Source organism: Pogonomyrmex barbatus, unplaced genomic scaffold, assembly GCF_055798465.1.
Source record: "Pogonomyrmex barbatus isolate J1 unplaced genomic scaffold, ASM5579846v1 scaffold1, whole genome shotgun sequence".
In the NCBI taxonomy this organism is placed as follows: domain Eukaryota; kingdom Metazoa; phylum Arthropoda; class Insecta; order Hymenoptera; family Formicidae; genus Pogonomyrmex; species Pogonomyrmex barbatus.
This window is the reverse complement of record NW_028297098.1, coordinates 5,642,878-5,657,128: the sequence shown is the minus strand read 5'-3', so window position 1 is coordinate 5,657,128 and position 14,251 is coordinate 5,642,878. Positions and strand designations below refer to the sequence as shown.

The window sequence follows — 14,251 nt, the reverse complement described above, 5'->3', positions numbered from 1 at the left end:
TATTGAAAACTTTGAAAGTTTATTTTTAATTTAAATTCTAATTTAATACAAGTATTCTTAATATATTTTTTTATTTATATTATGTCTTTATTATTATTCATGTTATTATATTTGATGAATTATGTAGATACAATATCTAGCTTTTAAAATTTATATCATAACAATTTATGTAATATTGGCATACTGATTATGCGAGAAATATTAATTTATTATTTTAGAAATATTAATTAATTTATAGAAATATTTATTTATTTATAATTATCTCGCTCGAATCTCACGTCATTTATTTTGAATTTTTTATGTCGTTCTCACCTGATTCAAGCACTGAGAAAAAGATTTCTTTAGATTTAACAATTTAGATTTCTGTTTGTTTGAATTTATTTAACTTAAACAACATAATTTTGTATTAAAATTCAATTTGTTAAATTAAAAGTTTTGTTGTTTCGTTAGAATATACTATGTTGTTTAATAGAAAAAAAACATCATTATTTAAAAGAAATAAAATTTATTTTTGAACTAAATAATACTTTGTTTGGCTAGATTAAATATTGTTTCAATAAAGAGATTCTTTAATATTGTTAAAACATAAATAAAGAGTGCATTATTATTTTGCAAACAATTTATTAAATAAATATTTTATTTGAAATGAAGCCATTTATTATTTAAAAAATCGAATAATCGAATTTGTAGAATTAATAATTGATTGACTATTTAAAAAATTGACTATTTAAAAAATAAATATCTTTGAATCTAATAAAATTTATTAAATCTAAAGAAATCATTCTCTCTGTGTGGTGAGATTTAAATAAACAATATCGATCGCGAATAATACGGACGATTTATATGGGCCTTAGATTTTTCTTTTCATTGAATATATTTTTTTGAATATATATTAATTATATAGATTACAGTCGTTTTTATTTTTATTATTCAATTTTCTTAAATTCTTTTTATCAAATGTAATCGAGTTTCTTTATTTTAAAGAACTTATTATTAAAGACTAATTACGCATGCTATGAAAACGCGGTATTAAATTAGCTTCCAAAATTTTATGTAAATTTAAATAAGATTTTAATCACAAATTTCAAATTTTATTAATGTTGAATGGCCCTCGCGATCAACACGATTGACCGTCGTGCGCGCGTCGAATAAAGAATCTACCGACATAATTAATCGGTAATTGAAGGAAGTATCTCCTTCCTTACTTCTGGCTATGTGGCCAAGTCAACGATGGAGCAACGTGGCCAGGAGCAACGAAAGATAGGTCTAATCTGGCCTGAAGAATCACATAAGGTTAGTTATATATATATATATATATATATATATATATATATATATATATATATAAATAATAACAAAAAATAAGTAAGTACTTAGTAAGATTTTTATACGTGCGATTGCACGTAATTGGGGGGGAATGATAGAGTGTTCTCTGTATCTGCACTACAGATAGTACTATATTATCTATAAATAGTATTGTAATACTATCTATAGATAATACTATAGTACTAGCTATAGCTCTATGTATTTAAATTCGGGTGGGTAAGAATTCGGGTGGGAAAGAATTAAAACAAATAAGGAAATATTATAGTTTAAAAATTAATAATTCTATGATGAATTTATTTAATTTTATTTAAATAAATTCATCATAGAATTATATTTATTATGTTTTTTATATAATTATATTATATAATTATATTTAAATGTAATTATAAAAAATTAATAAATGTTAATTAAAAATAATACGGATAGATAAGGATATTAAAAAATTCGGGTAGGTAGGGTAACAGTTTAAGAATTTATTTAATTTAATAATTTAAAAATTTGTACATTTGTTCAAACTATTAATTGTGAAAAGAACAAAATATAATAAATAACATTCGATTGATATTTTAAACGCTTAATAATTTTCTTTTCTGAATTTAACTTTGTGACATATATATATATATATATATATATATATATATACATATAAATCTACCTATTATATTCTGTTCTTTAAATATATTCTCGATTTATTATATTGATTTCTTTAATTGTAAATAATACATTAAAAATGTATAACTTTGTAACTTTGTATTTTAGTTTGGTACCAAAATTGTTAATTGTCTATAATTAATAAATATTAAAATAAATTAAAACATGTATGCAAAAAAAGAAGACCGCCAATCAAAATTGGTGGGAATGGTGGAGGATCTTCACAAATTCAGATTTTATTCGATAAATATTCCGACTGAACAATAACAATTTTTGTTACCGAACAATACAAATTATTATTTTATGATATATTATGTTGTATTATGAAATATTATTGTGTTGTGTTATAATGTTTCTTTTTTTCGTATTAAACTTTTGTATTTTTATTGTATTTTTATTGAATATTATTAAATTATATTTTATATTGTAATAATTTTTTTATATTGTATAAAAAATAATAAATATAAGAAAATTTTAAATATGCATATAAAGAAAAGAGGACCGCCAAGAAGTGAAAATGGCGGGGGTAGTGGAGGGCCTCTATAAATTGATCAGTAAAAACGCAAAAGAAATTATAGCATAGAAGTTTGCTAAAACTAACCAGATTTGTTAGAATTATGATAAATAATCAATACGATACATTTCCGATTTTGTGAGACAAGGACGGAGAGAGATTGATCGTCCCTCTTTATCTAACTAATTGTCACTCTTGCATATAGCACGGAACAAAACCACAAAATCGTGGACATTAGCACGAATGAGAACCATGCAATCGTGGACATTACCAACAGGATCATGGTTATGTGGACATTGGTTATGTAGTTCAATGTCCACATTTTTATGGACATAGAGGCGCTTCAAAATAAAATTACAGCTAAATCGCGGACATGTCCGCTCTCAGGCTTCTCTCTGGTATTTATTCCAGTTTACGTTTCATTTTTTTCTACTTATGCAGATAAACTTCAATTTCAGTTTAATTTATTTTTCATCTTTTAGAAACTAAAAGAAAATAACAAACAATTGAATCAAGATTAAAATTAATCTTTTATCTGTTTTCAATTTCAAAAATTGGAAAATGATAGAGTGAATTAAACCGAGATTATATATTAATTTATATTGATAAAAATGAACACAAAAAAATATTCATTTTATGAATAGAAGTTTAAAAGCGTTCCTTCGATACGATGTTCGAATTACGCTTTCCTTCTTTTCGATATCCGGAAGAGTATCGATTAGTCTATCGATAGCCTCGAGTATCGAGAAACGTCTGTGCGGTAGGATCGATCAGGGATACGCTCGTTGGTCCCGAGTGTGAGCACAGTCCGCTTGCCTGCGATGAACTCGTAACGGCAACGGCTGATTTGGAGATGAGGTATCGCGCGCGATAGAGATCGGTGAAAACGCGAGAACGCACCGCCGCCGTCACTGCCATCCGCCGCTGTTAATTCTCGCCGGAACGAGCGGAGACGCCGTGACGCGCGTGACACAGGCATGCCGCAGTTTCACAAGATCGAGATCAACAGGACGGAATGGGAGGTACCGGAGCGGTACCAGTTGCTCACTCCCGTGGGCTCGGGCGCCTACGGCCAGGTCTGGTAAGCGGACGGCATCATCAACAGCGATATATATATATATATATATATATATTGCGTGCGCGCTCGCGCGCGCGCGAATGAGCGAGCGTCTCGTCAAGCTGAGAACCTCTGGTTGTGATTTACTCACAGCAGGGATCTCGCCAAAGAGCCGTCGCCTGAGTCGCAAAAAAATTTTTCAATCTTGTCGAGAGTATTATTTTCCGAGCGTCGTAACATAAATTTTAGATGTTTTAATTTTATTTCTTATTTCTACAATTTATATTTCTACTTTTTTCGAATTTTTATATAAATTTATTTTTTTTGTTTCTTTGGAACTTCGTGTTGTTCTCTGCCTTGTTGTTGGCTAACGTTCAGGAATCTTGTGTGATAATTGATCGGTTGACAGCTAGGTGAAAATTGTTGGAATGAGATATTTCCCGCGTTACTGGAACCATGAACCATGTCGCAACCTTGACATTTACATTTTTAGCGTTGAAGCGGCGAGATCGTCGTACGATTGTTCTCCATCATGGGGAAGGGCTCTGATGTAATTATTGCGGGGATGCATTAGTTCCGAGGATTCCTTGCGCATGCGTTTCCGCATTTCTCCGCGAAAATAGAATGATTTTGGAACGGTTCGCGATATTTGTCGACGAAACGATTGAGAAATAATGTGAAATCTTATTTGACAGAATCAGTCTAAACATTTACGCTATGTTTGAAATAAAATAGCTGTATATCATGAATCTGATAAAAAAAGAGAAGGAACAAATCGAAATAGAAAATAATGAATTTATGAAGTTCTATTATTATTTTGTAATACAATAATATCATAATTAAGAATGATTGATGATCAACAATGAATGACAGAAGCATTAAAGTCTATAATAATCAAATGCAAATCATTTGCTTGAGAATTATATAAAAAGTGCCAATAAAAAGTGCAAGCATTGGAAAATAAATGTGTATATATATATATATATATATATATATATATATATATTTTATTTTTTGCATTTTAGTTCAGCGGTAGATACAACTACTGGACAAAAAGTAGCAATCAAGAAATTGGCTAGACCATTTCAATCAGCTGTGCATGCAAAACGCACATACAGGGAGTTACGTATGTTAAAACATATGAATCATGAAAATGTGAGTAAACCTAATTACGCCTGTAGATACTTTATGTTTATAGTCAATCTTAAAGACACACTTGCTCCTTTATAGGTGATAGGATTGTTAGATGTATTTCATCCGTCTTCATCTTTGGAAGATTTTCAACACGTGTAAGTGCAATCAAATAAGAGATCAATATTAGTTCATCCATTAATTGTGTTATTTATTTATATAGATATCTAGTCACGCATCTAATGGGTGCCGACCTGAATAACATTGTCAGAACGCAAAAGCTTTCCGATGATCATGTGCAATTTCTTGTCTATCAGATCCTTCGTGGTTTGAAATATATCCATTCTGCAGGAATTATACATAGAGTATGAAAATATATTATATATTTATAAAACTTGAAAGAGTATAACAGTCTTTCACTTCAGATTTGATCGATAGGATTTGAAGCCATCTAACATAGCGGTCAATGAGGACTGTGAGTTAAAAATACTGGATTTTGGTTTAGCCAGACCCACGGAGAATGAGATGACTGGTTACGTTGCTACTAGATGGTATAGAGCACCTGAAATAATGCTTAATTGGATGCATTATAATCAAACAGGTCAGTCTCATCTGAAAGAGAATTAGCGAAGAGAGATATGTTATCTACTTTATCTTATAAGATTCTTATCATATGATACTGTAATACTATTGTACATTTTAGTTGATATTTGGTCAGTGGGATGCATTATGGCAGAATTGTTAACTGGAAGAACACTATTTCCTGGAACTGATCGTATCCTTTGTTCTTGATAAATTTTTGTTATACTACCTAATTTTTTTCTCATAAATCACATAACAAATGTACGTTTTATGTTTTTAACACAAGCCTGTTAGTATTAGTAAATATTTTTATATCATTCAATTGCAATGTCTTTTAATAAATATGCTTTTTGCTAAGGGTCTATATTAACTGATATCCCATAGTTGCCTAGTTGAATTCTTAAATCTAATATCACTGCACATATTCTGCTTTTAGAAAATTATTCGCTCATATTTTGCATCATTCTGCAATCTAAAAGTTATCTGTAAATTCTCAGCATGATTAAAATATAATAAGGACTATATATATATAAAAATATTGATAATATTTAGAACATTCTTGTAACGCTTTTAGAAGTAGTAAAAATTGTTTTATAAAGGGGATATTTAGTGTCTTCAAAAAAAAATATAGTGGAGCCTTAGCAAGAGCAGATATTCATCAACTGAACTTAATTATGGAAATTTTGGGTACTCCACGAGACGAATTTATGAAAAAAATATCGTCAGAATCGGTAAGTCGTTTTATTTTACAGTAGTTACTTTATAGCATGAGGTGCACGTTTTAAACAACCTGTACAAAATATGTAGATTGTGCTTGTTTCTTTTTCTGTTTGTTGAAATGAAACATAAACATTACATCTTGGCAAACTTATAAGTTTAATGTATTATTGATACAATAATCTAGTGATATAAAATCGAATTTATATAAATTTATGGTAATATTAGTAATAATTAAAAATAACACATTTATATAATTATTAAATTAATAAATAGAAAAATTTAAGCTAATATAGATTTAAAAACAAGTTGTATATAATATAAGGTATGTCTAAATAGAAAAAAATTAAAATTTTACATAAGTTTTATGCAAATATGATATTAATAAAATATATAAAGTTAAATCTCTTTTTTTGATACTAGTTTAAAGCTTTAACTCACGCTGCTTTATAATAAATATGCAGCTTGCTTTAGATTCAATCACTTACAAGTTATGGGAATGGTTTCATGTGTTTAGGATTAACAAAACTTGTTATTTTTTAATTGTTATTTAATTAATATTGCTTTTTCAAACATACCTTAACCATAAGCAGACATTGATCATCTAACACGAGTGTTAGTACTCTGTGGTACACCCACAGAAGAAACATTAAGCAAAATTACTAGCCAAGAGGTAAATTTGTTTTACAATTTAATATATATATTAAACTTTAAGATTTTAAATGTATTATATATAAGAGAAAAATAAATATGTTTTTAAATATTTTATAGTTATTTTAATTTATTAATCTAATTTATGTCTAATGCTTCTTATTATAAGTTCTATTATTTGCTATGTTTTAAAAACTTGTTTCTTTCTTTAAAACTTTCGGGAAGTTCATGTAAAGATTAAATATCTATTAATAAAATTAAATAAAAGTATAGAATGCACAGATAGAAAGTGCAATATATATACATATATAATGTCTATTGTATACATAAAATATAATTTTTATTTTGTATGGATAGTTATTGATTTTTAAAAAATATTATGCTTTTTTTTATAATTGAATTATTGTTACAGGCAAGAAATTATATTCAGAGTTTACCGCCGTTGAAGAAAAAAAATTTTAAAGATGTATTTCGTGGAGCTAATCCTTTAGGTAAATGAAAACTATTTATTTAATAATCTATATCAATACATGTCGAATGATAGATAGAATAATATTTAATTTTTTATTTAGCTATTGATTTGTTGGAACTGATGTTGGAATTGGATGCAGAAAAAAGGATCACTGCAGAACAAGCTTTAGCCCATCCATATCTTGCACAATATGCAGATCCAACTGACGAACCTGTTTCTCTACCATACGACCAAAGTTTCGAAGATATGGACCTTCCAGTAGAAAAGTGGAAAGGTAACATATCTTTTCTTTTGGTTTTTTTTCAATTCGAAGCGTTCTTACATTATAACTAATGAATATTTTCATTTGTAGAACTTGTGTATCATGAAGCTGTAAACTTTGTTCCACAGCAGCTACCTACATTGTCTTCGACAATTGAAACGACTTCTTGAAGAATACATGTAGTTATAACGCGCCGTAATATAGATTTAAGCACAGTAAGATACAATAATGTAGATTAACAGTAGGCAGTCATGAGTGATGGATTTATAATTGTTACATATAAAAATAATACTGTATATAATTTATAGATAACATAGTATACCGTTGATCGAGCTTATATGTCCAGAAAGATTATATATTTTTGTCGAAGAGGAAACTAAATCCACTTACTATTTAATTATGTAACTTGGTTATCAAGTTATTATCAGTAACATCTCTTACGCAACAATTTTGTTGTGTATAAATCTTTTTTTAGATATTTTATCAAATATCAGTTCTCTTAATCCATAAAAGAGATCACCATAAGAGATCACATAATTAACTGATTTTAACAAATAATTATCATATATAATTTATGATAAACTTGCCATATGATACAATCAAATTATATAATATTAAATATATATATGTAACTTTAGATTTAAACATATATTATGTAACAACAATTGTAGTACTTATTATTTTTTAATTAATGCTAATCAAAAAATAGAATGCGATATATTTCTAATAAAGCCGTTACAACTACGAACTTAACAAAATGACCAATATTTGTAATAAATTAAGAAAATAGAAAATTACCATTGCAATGGAGAAAACACAAATTGTAGCAATAAAATCAAATTGAATACGATGATTAGGATGAGGCATTGTAATAAATTAGAAATTGCATACTTGATAATAGCAAAAGATATGTTGTCATTTAACATAAGATTATAAAAAAATTTACAAACAGATGTACAATTTATATTTATACTTCTAATACATGATATATGAAAAGAAAATATGAAGATATACTTGAAATTGATAAATGAGATTTAATACTTCATGTCTTCCTTTCAAACTTTTCATTTATTTTTTAATGATATACAGTGTATCATTCATCTTTTTCTTTACATTCTCTCTTTCTAAATTTCTGTATTTTATAGCAGAGCAGTATAATGAACAGGCTTACCGTAACATTTATAACATATTCTCTTTGTCAGTCCTTTTTAAAAAAATATCAATTGATGCAAAATTAAAGGCAAACTTTTATCAGAATATATTTTTTGATCTTAATAATACTAATTGAAAAGGTTAAATAACCTAATTGGTTTGTTATAAAATATTCTTTAATATGCCAAATGTATGGACTGAGGATGATACCGAAAAATTAATAGCGCTTTATGAACAATATCAGTATTTATGGAATTCATTTCATCCTGAATTTACCAACAAATCTCTTCGTTATGAAGCATATAAGGAAATAAAAAATTCTGTTAATATACCTGGATTAACAATATGTGATTACATTAAGAGGATTGCAAGTATAAAGAAAGAATACTGTTATGAACTATCAAAAATTGCTGCAGCTATATCTTGTGAAAAATTGTATGCGCCAAAAGCGAAATGGTTTAAAAGGATGCATATGCTTTTCTTTCCATACATGTTATCTCACGATAATAATCTCAGAAAGGTATAATATAACAAAATAATGTTTAAGAAATGCAACGGTTTTTATGGTTATATTATGCTTATGTTATACAATATTAATAATTATAATTTATTATAAATAACATTACTTCTAAAATCAATATTATGAGTTTTGTTCATATTTGATTATATATACATTATTTTTATATATCATATTTATAACACGCATGAATATATTTATAGCAAAATAACAACTATCAAAAATTTAATGACAGCAGTACTCAAAACAATTTTGAGAAATCAGAAGACAAACAGATTTGCTCAAATAATATCTGTGGAGCATGTGAACTTCAAGAGATTGAATTGTGTTTAAAATTGAGGTCATTTATTATTTATATATTTATTTTATATAACTTTAAATCGCGAGATAAAGTTACTATAATTTTTTTCACAATTATAGAGATCCTGTTCACTCTGTTCCAAAACTACAGGACTCTCTCATCTCTTTGAAAAAAATTCAAACTGTTGATGTAGCAGTGGAAACTAGTAGTATTAGTACAGAAAACGAAACACAAACGGATGTGCTTCATGTTAGAAACAAATATGAAAGATATATTATTAAAGATATACTATTAAATATATGAAATATAGATATTTTTAATAATGTTACATTATTACAATACTATAATGTTAAAACAGGAGCGAAAATACATCGCAGGCGACAACGAAAGAAAAAAGGTTTATACGTATTAAATAACAGCAAGTAATACTATCAATTTTTCAAGAAGAAAAGATGGGAAAAATATAAAATCTTTTATAATAGGATCATTCCACATGCACGGATGATATTTCTATGGAAGTGCGTGGTATAAGAAAAATTGAAGACAATTTTGATATATTCGGGAAAAGTATAGCCTTTCAATTGAGAACTATTGATATTCGTAAGTAAAATTTGTTGATTGTCACACGATAATTGTATATTGAATTAGTATAATTTGTTCTTAGAGACTGCTGTGGAATTGGAAAACAAAATACAAAATTTGATTACAAAAGCGCGATTAAAAATTTTAGAATTCAGACTGTTAGATCAAGGTAGTTCAGTCTGCTGTTGCGATTGTAATAGTTGTAAAATAATGTGTAAAGATAAAACCTGCAATTGTGGTTTAACATTAAAAGAATGTTTATTGCTTACTAAAATTAAAGAAAACAAGGATTATAGATTTTGCTACAAGAAATAAACACGAGAGAGAAAAAATTTTGACAATATTATACTATGTAATTGTGATTATTATTTTTAAATTGTTATTTAAATTGAAGTTATATTTATAAATAATAATACATAGGAAACAAATTCGTTATTAAAATATCAATAAATGTATGACAATGCAAATAAAATATTAATATTTTTATCAGTGATGCAATTATGTATATTATTAAATAAATAAACAAATAAATTGAGCTCATATTGATTATTTAACAAACAATAGAAAACTTTTGTTTGTATATTGATAAGTAAATATGTTCACTCAGGATTTTATAAAGATTGTAGTTTTCGTCACATGGTTGTCATGTAAAATTATGCAAGTTTTTCATCCGTATAATACGTGAATATTAGTTTTGTATTCTTATTAATGAATTAAATAATTATGTTTTTTAAGTGGAACGAAAATTCTACTCTCTTCTTTTTAAATACATATCGAAAATATCCATGTCTTTGGAATCCATATCATGTGAAATATTACGACTGCTTAGCAAAAAATGAGGCATTGAAGGACATCATCAAAGAACTTAACATACCCGAATTAAATATATCTGATTGTCTAGAACAGATTAAAGTAATAAGAGAAAAGTAAAAGCAATACAAGAGAAAAGTAAACGATAAGATTCTTCATTTATTTTAATAGAGATTTATATTTTATTTTTATTTTCGTTATTTTATTTTCGTTTAGATTGAATCAATTTTAAAAATGTTACTCGTTTTAGATATGGACAGGAACAAATACGAGTTATTAAGGGATTTCAATTGCGTAAACCGTACAAATCTCCTTTTGCTTGGTTTCCCATAATAGCCGAAATGTTAACTAAGGTGATTGATGATCAAAATAAGTTACAGGTGAAATATATAAAAATTTTTATATATATTATCCATGCAAAAGATATAATATTATACATGCATTATTTTGACATATATTAATTTTTTGATCTTACAAATTACATTGTTAAATTAAATATTAAGATATTGCTAAGATAATATTAAGATATTACTTGGATGTGAAGAAGATCATTTAATTAAATAGTTATATTATCATAAACAGAACATAATGAGATCAGAGAAAACGATATTTCCTGGGATTTTAAAAAATTATATTACTCCATATGACAAATATAAAAATATATATTGTGCGCAAGAAACAAAACAAGAAACAAAAGATTGTAAGACTAAATCAAGAAAAAATACAAAATTTACAAAAACTGGTAAAAAATATACTTAAGAACTAATCGTTTAGTTTTGAATTAATTTATTCAATAATAAAATATTAAATTTATATATTTATCATATTTAAACACGATATATAATAGGAAATCTTAATGTATTAAATCATAAAAGTGAGAGAGAAAATGATGCGGCATTATTGCAATCTCCAGCCTGTGATTGGGAAGATACAAAACCTGACAGATTAAATATAACTTCTAAGAAAACTTATCAACAAATGAAATCATTAAATATGGCAGTTCCAAAATGTTTTAATTTAGCCGATAAACCTTACGAAGACATACATAAAACACATCATCGAACAGCAGAAAATATATATCAAGAAAGATATAATAATATAATTCCAAATCCAAACTTTTCTAATAATTTATCAAGCCACACTAATTATACAGCAAATATATTTACAACTCATACCGACTATCCGCAGGGCGCCTGCAATTACATAAATCAACAGAAAACGCCGGGAGCAATTATTATGTCCAAACCAAAATTCTGCACAAAAGGAACGCAATTTTCAAGTGAAAGATTATTTCCAGAAAGGCGAACAAAACAAGTGGGAACTAACGTTAAACAATACAATAAAGAAATACAAAATACGATTTGCGTGTCAAAAACACAAGCAGATATACAAAAGTGCCAGAGGAAACTTCACGATCAGGAAATTCAAAATACGATCTGTATGAGCCAAAGTGATTACCAAGCTTTTCATAAATATTCTTCAATGCGAGAAGCAAAGCAAGTTGATACGAATATTATAGAATGTCCTGCTAGCAATGTTCGAGATATGATTCATATAAAGACTATAGAAGATTCCCCTCCTAATTTTATATTGATAACTACTAATAGAAATTATGTACCGCTGATACAAAAAGATTTATTGAAAGATTTAACAAATGATAAATGTCAGAAAGATACTAACGATTTGTGTCGAGATCAGAAAGGTTTTTATATTTCAACATATATTTAAAATTAATATCTCAAGAAATATAACATTATAATTTATATTTAATTGTAAATCTTATTAAGTATATAAGTAACAATATTTGCGTAATATAATTGCAAAGAATAATGTACAAAGCATATTCATGAATGACACAAATGGCATTGTTAATTTATTTTCTATTTGTGCAGAAGCAAAAAAAACTCGTCTTACATTCGACGATAAGAAACTTATTGAAAATGAAGTTTGCTTTAAAGAAATTTGTTCTCCTGATATAATGGAAATTATCAAACACAATACTACAGTGACAAAAGCTTTACTTCAACACTTGGAAAAAGTGGCGCAAAAAAGAGTAAAAACACATTCTGTTACATCACTCTTATCGAAGAAAGATAATGCGAATTCTAATTGTAAGCAATGATTATTCTTTATGTAAAAATTTAATTTGTTTCATGTTTATATAAATAATAATGTTCAACATATTTTTTATCTAGCTTTAAAAACAACTATTTGTGAGCAAATTTCATGTAAATTTGCAAATGAGAATACACATTCTGCCAATAGTTCTACTATTGAATTAGAAAGTTTAAATTGTTTATCGTGCTTGGAAAAAAAAGAGGAAGATAACACTGTAGCAATGTTTACCAAAACCTTTTTAAAGCTAATGAAACAAGCTCTTGTATTAAATAGCAAGAGTGGTTAGTATTTTTAAGTATTCTAAAAATAGTAAATGTTAAGAAGACATATATTGAAATTTTTAATTATTATTTTCAGTACAAAAAGGCTGTGTAAGGAAAGAAAATGTGATCGAAACATTTATTGTTTTGAGTAAGATAAAAGAATGTGCAGACGAAATTTTAAAAATATATATGCTCGCCGATTGCTCAAAGAGACAATTAAATAAGTTTTGTTCTAGATCCAAGTCGAAAGATAAATACCTTTCGAAACCAAATTCTGCTATAAATTCGATTCAGACTCAAGACGTTGAGAATGCCACAGATCAATTTACAGCTTCTTATACAAATTCGAAAGACGTTGAAGTACTGTATGAACCCTCCACATCAAGAATTCAAGATCACAGTCTTTCAGAAGATACGTATGTGAAAACAACGATGGAAAGAAAACCTTCTGTTAGAGATAAAGAAATTACTACACATTTAGAGAACCATGAACATATTGGTTTAAATATGTCGCAAGTATCGCTTCACGACATGGGAACTCAATACATTTCGAAGCAATTACAAGACACAGGCGTCATAACCGAGCCCGGACAAGATTTCGAGAGAAAAATAAGTGTCGCCACTCAAAATCGTGAGCCTATTTTAATTCGTGTAATCAAGTCTAATAATGGTGAAGGTATTCTAAAATTAGATAAGGAAACGTGCGTTCGCGATGCCTATGTTGTACGGAGGACAAATATCGACAAGTGCTCAAAGAACATGTATCAGAAATACTCGATTAGAGAATATTATGATGAATTGTTACATCCAGGCGTTTCTCATATATGCGAGAAAGAAGTGAATTGTATAGACTATCGTACATCTTCATTATCGAATAGAATTTATAAATGCAAAGGATGCAAAAGTTCCTTATTGCACAATTACAATTGGACGAATATTCGAAACTTTGGACTACCATCGAAGCAACGAACTGTTTCCAGAATCCCATTGTATGTAAAATCACACAAGTATACACGAAGAAGGACTGACTTGTATAGAACGTCACAATCATACGTATAAGCAGAACTTTTCATGCAATAAAAATCAATAAATGTGAAATATATATTACATAAATAAATTTTACAGTTTAATAATTAATTTTTGTT

At 27.4% G+C, this 14,251-nt stretch overlaps 3 protein-coding genes across 6 annotated transcripts; all 3 read left to right on the top strand.

Moving 5' to 3' along the window:
* Window positions 1-3,250: 3,250 nt before the first annotated feature.
* LOC105432414 (mitogen-activated protein kinase p38a) lies at window positions 3,251-8,391 on the top strand. Of its 4 annotated transcripts, none has more exons than XM_089085456.1 (10): window positions 3,251-3,567; window positions 4,574-4,703; window positions 4,779-4,837; window positions 4,903-5,044; window positions 5,118-5,280; window positions 5,383-5,454; window positions 5,913-5,992; window positions 7,042-7,120; window positions 7,202-7,375; window positions 7,454-8,391. In XM_089085456.1, exons 2-10 carry the CDS (start codon window positions 4,677-4,679, stop codon window positions 7,531-7,533), a joined length of 876 nt encoding a protein of 291 aa, XP_088941582.1. In that variant the 5' UTR covers window positions 3,251-3,567; window positions 4,574-4,676; the 3' UTR covers window positions 7,534-8,391. The 4 variants fall into 4 exon arrangements, with proteins under 4 accessions (XP_088941582.1, XP_011645516.1, XP_088941580.1 ...); XM_011647214.3 differs by having other exon boundaries at window positions 3,251-3,572; XM_089085454.1 differs by lacking the exons at window positions 3,251-3,567; window positions 5,913-5,992 and adding exons at window positions 3,626-4,098; window positions 6,572-6,651.
* A 144-nt stretch (window positions 8,392-8,535) lies between these two features.
* LOC148937979 (uncharacterized) lies at window positions 8,536-10,451 on the top strand. Its single transcript, XM_089085466.1, has 6 exons — window positions 8,536-9,035; window positions 9,236-9,372; window positions 9,453-9,582; window positions 9,692-9,730; window positions 9,816-9,933; window positions 9,998-10,451. Exons 1-6 carry the CDS (start codon window positions 8,697-8,699, stop codon window positions 10,228-10,230), a joined length of 996 nt encoding a protein of 331 aa, XP_088941592.1. The 5' UTR covers window positions 8,536-8,696; the 3' UTR covers window positions 10,231-10,451.
* Window positions 10,452-10,510: 59 nt separating this feature from the next.
* LOC105432514 (uncharacterized) lies at window positions 10,511-14,178 on the top strand. Its single transcript, XM_089081041.1, has 7 exons — window positions 10,511-10,537; window positions 10,651-10,841; window positions 10,976-11,105; window positions 11,560-12,427; window positions 12,618-12,836; window positions 12,921-13,124; window positions 13,201-14,178. Exons 1-7 carry the CDS (start codon window positions 10,511-10,513, stop codon window positions 14,163-14,165), a joined length of 2,604 nt encoding a protein of 867 aa, XP_088937167.1. The 3' UTR covers window positions 14,166-14,178.
* The last annotated feature ends 73 nt before the right edge of the window (window positions 14,179-14,251 follow it).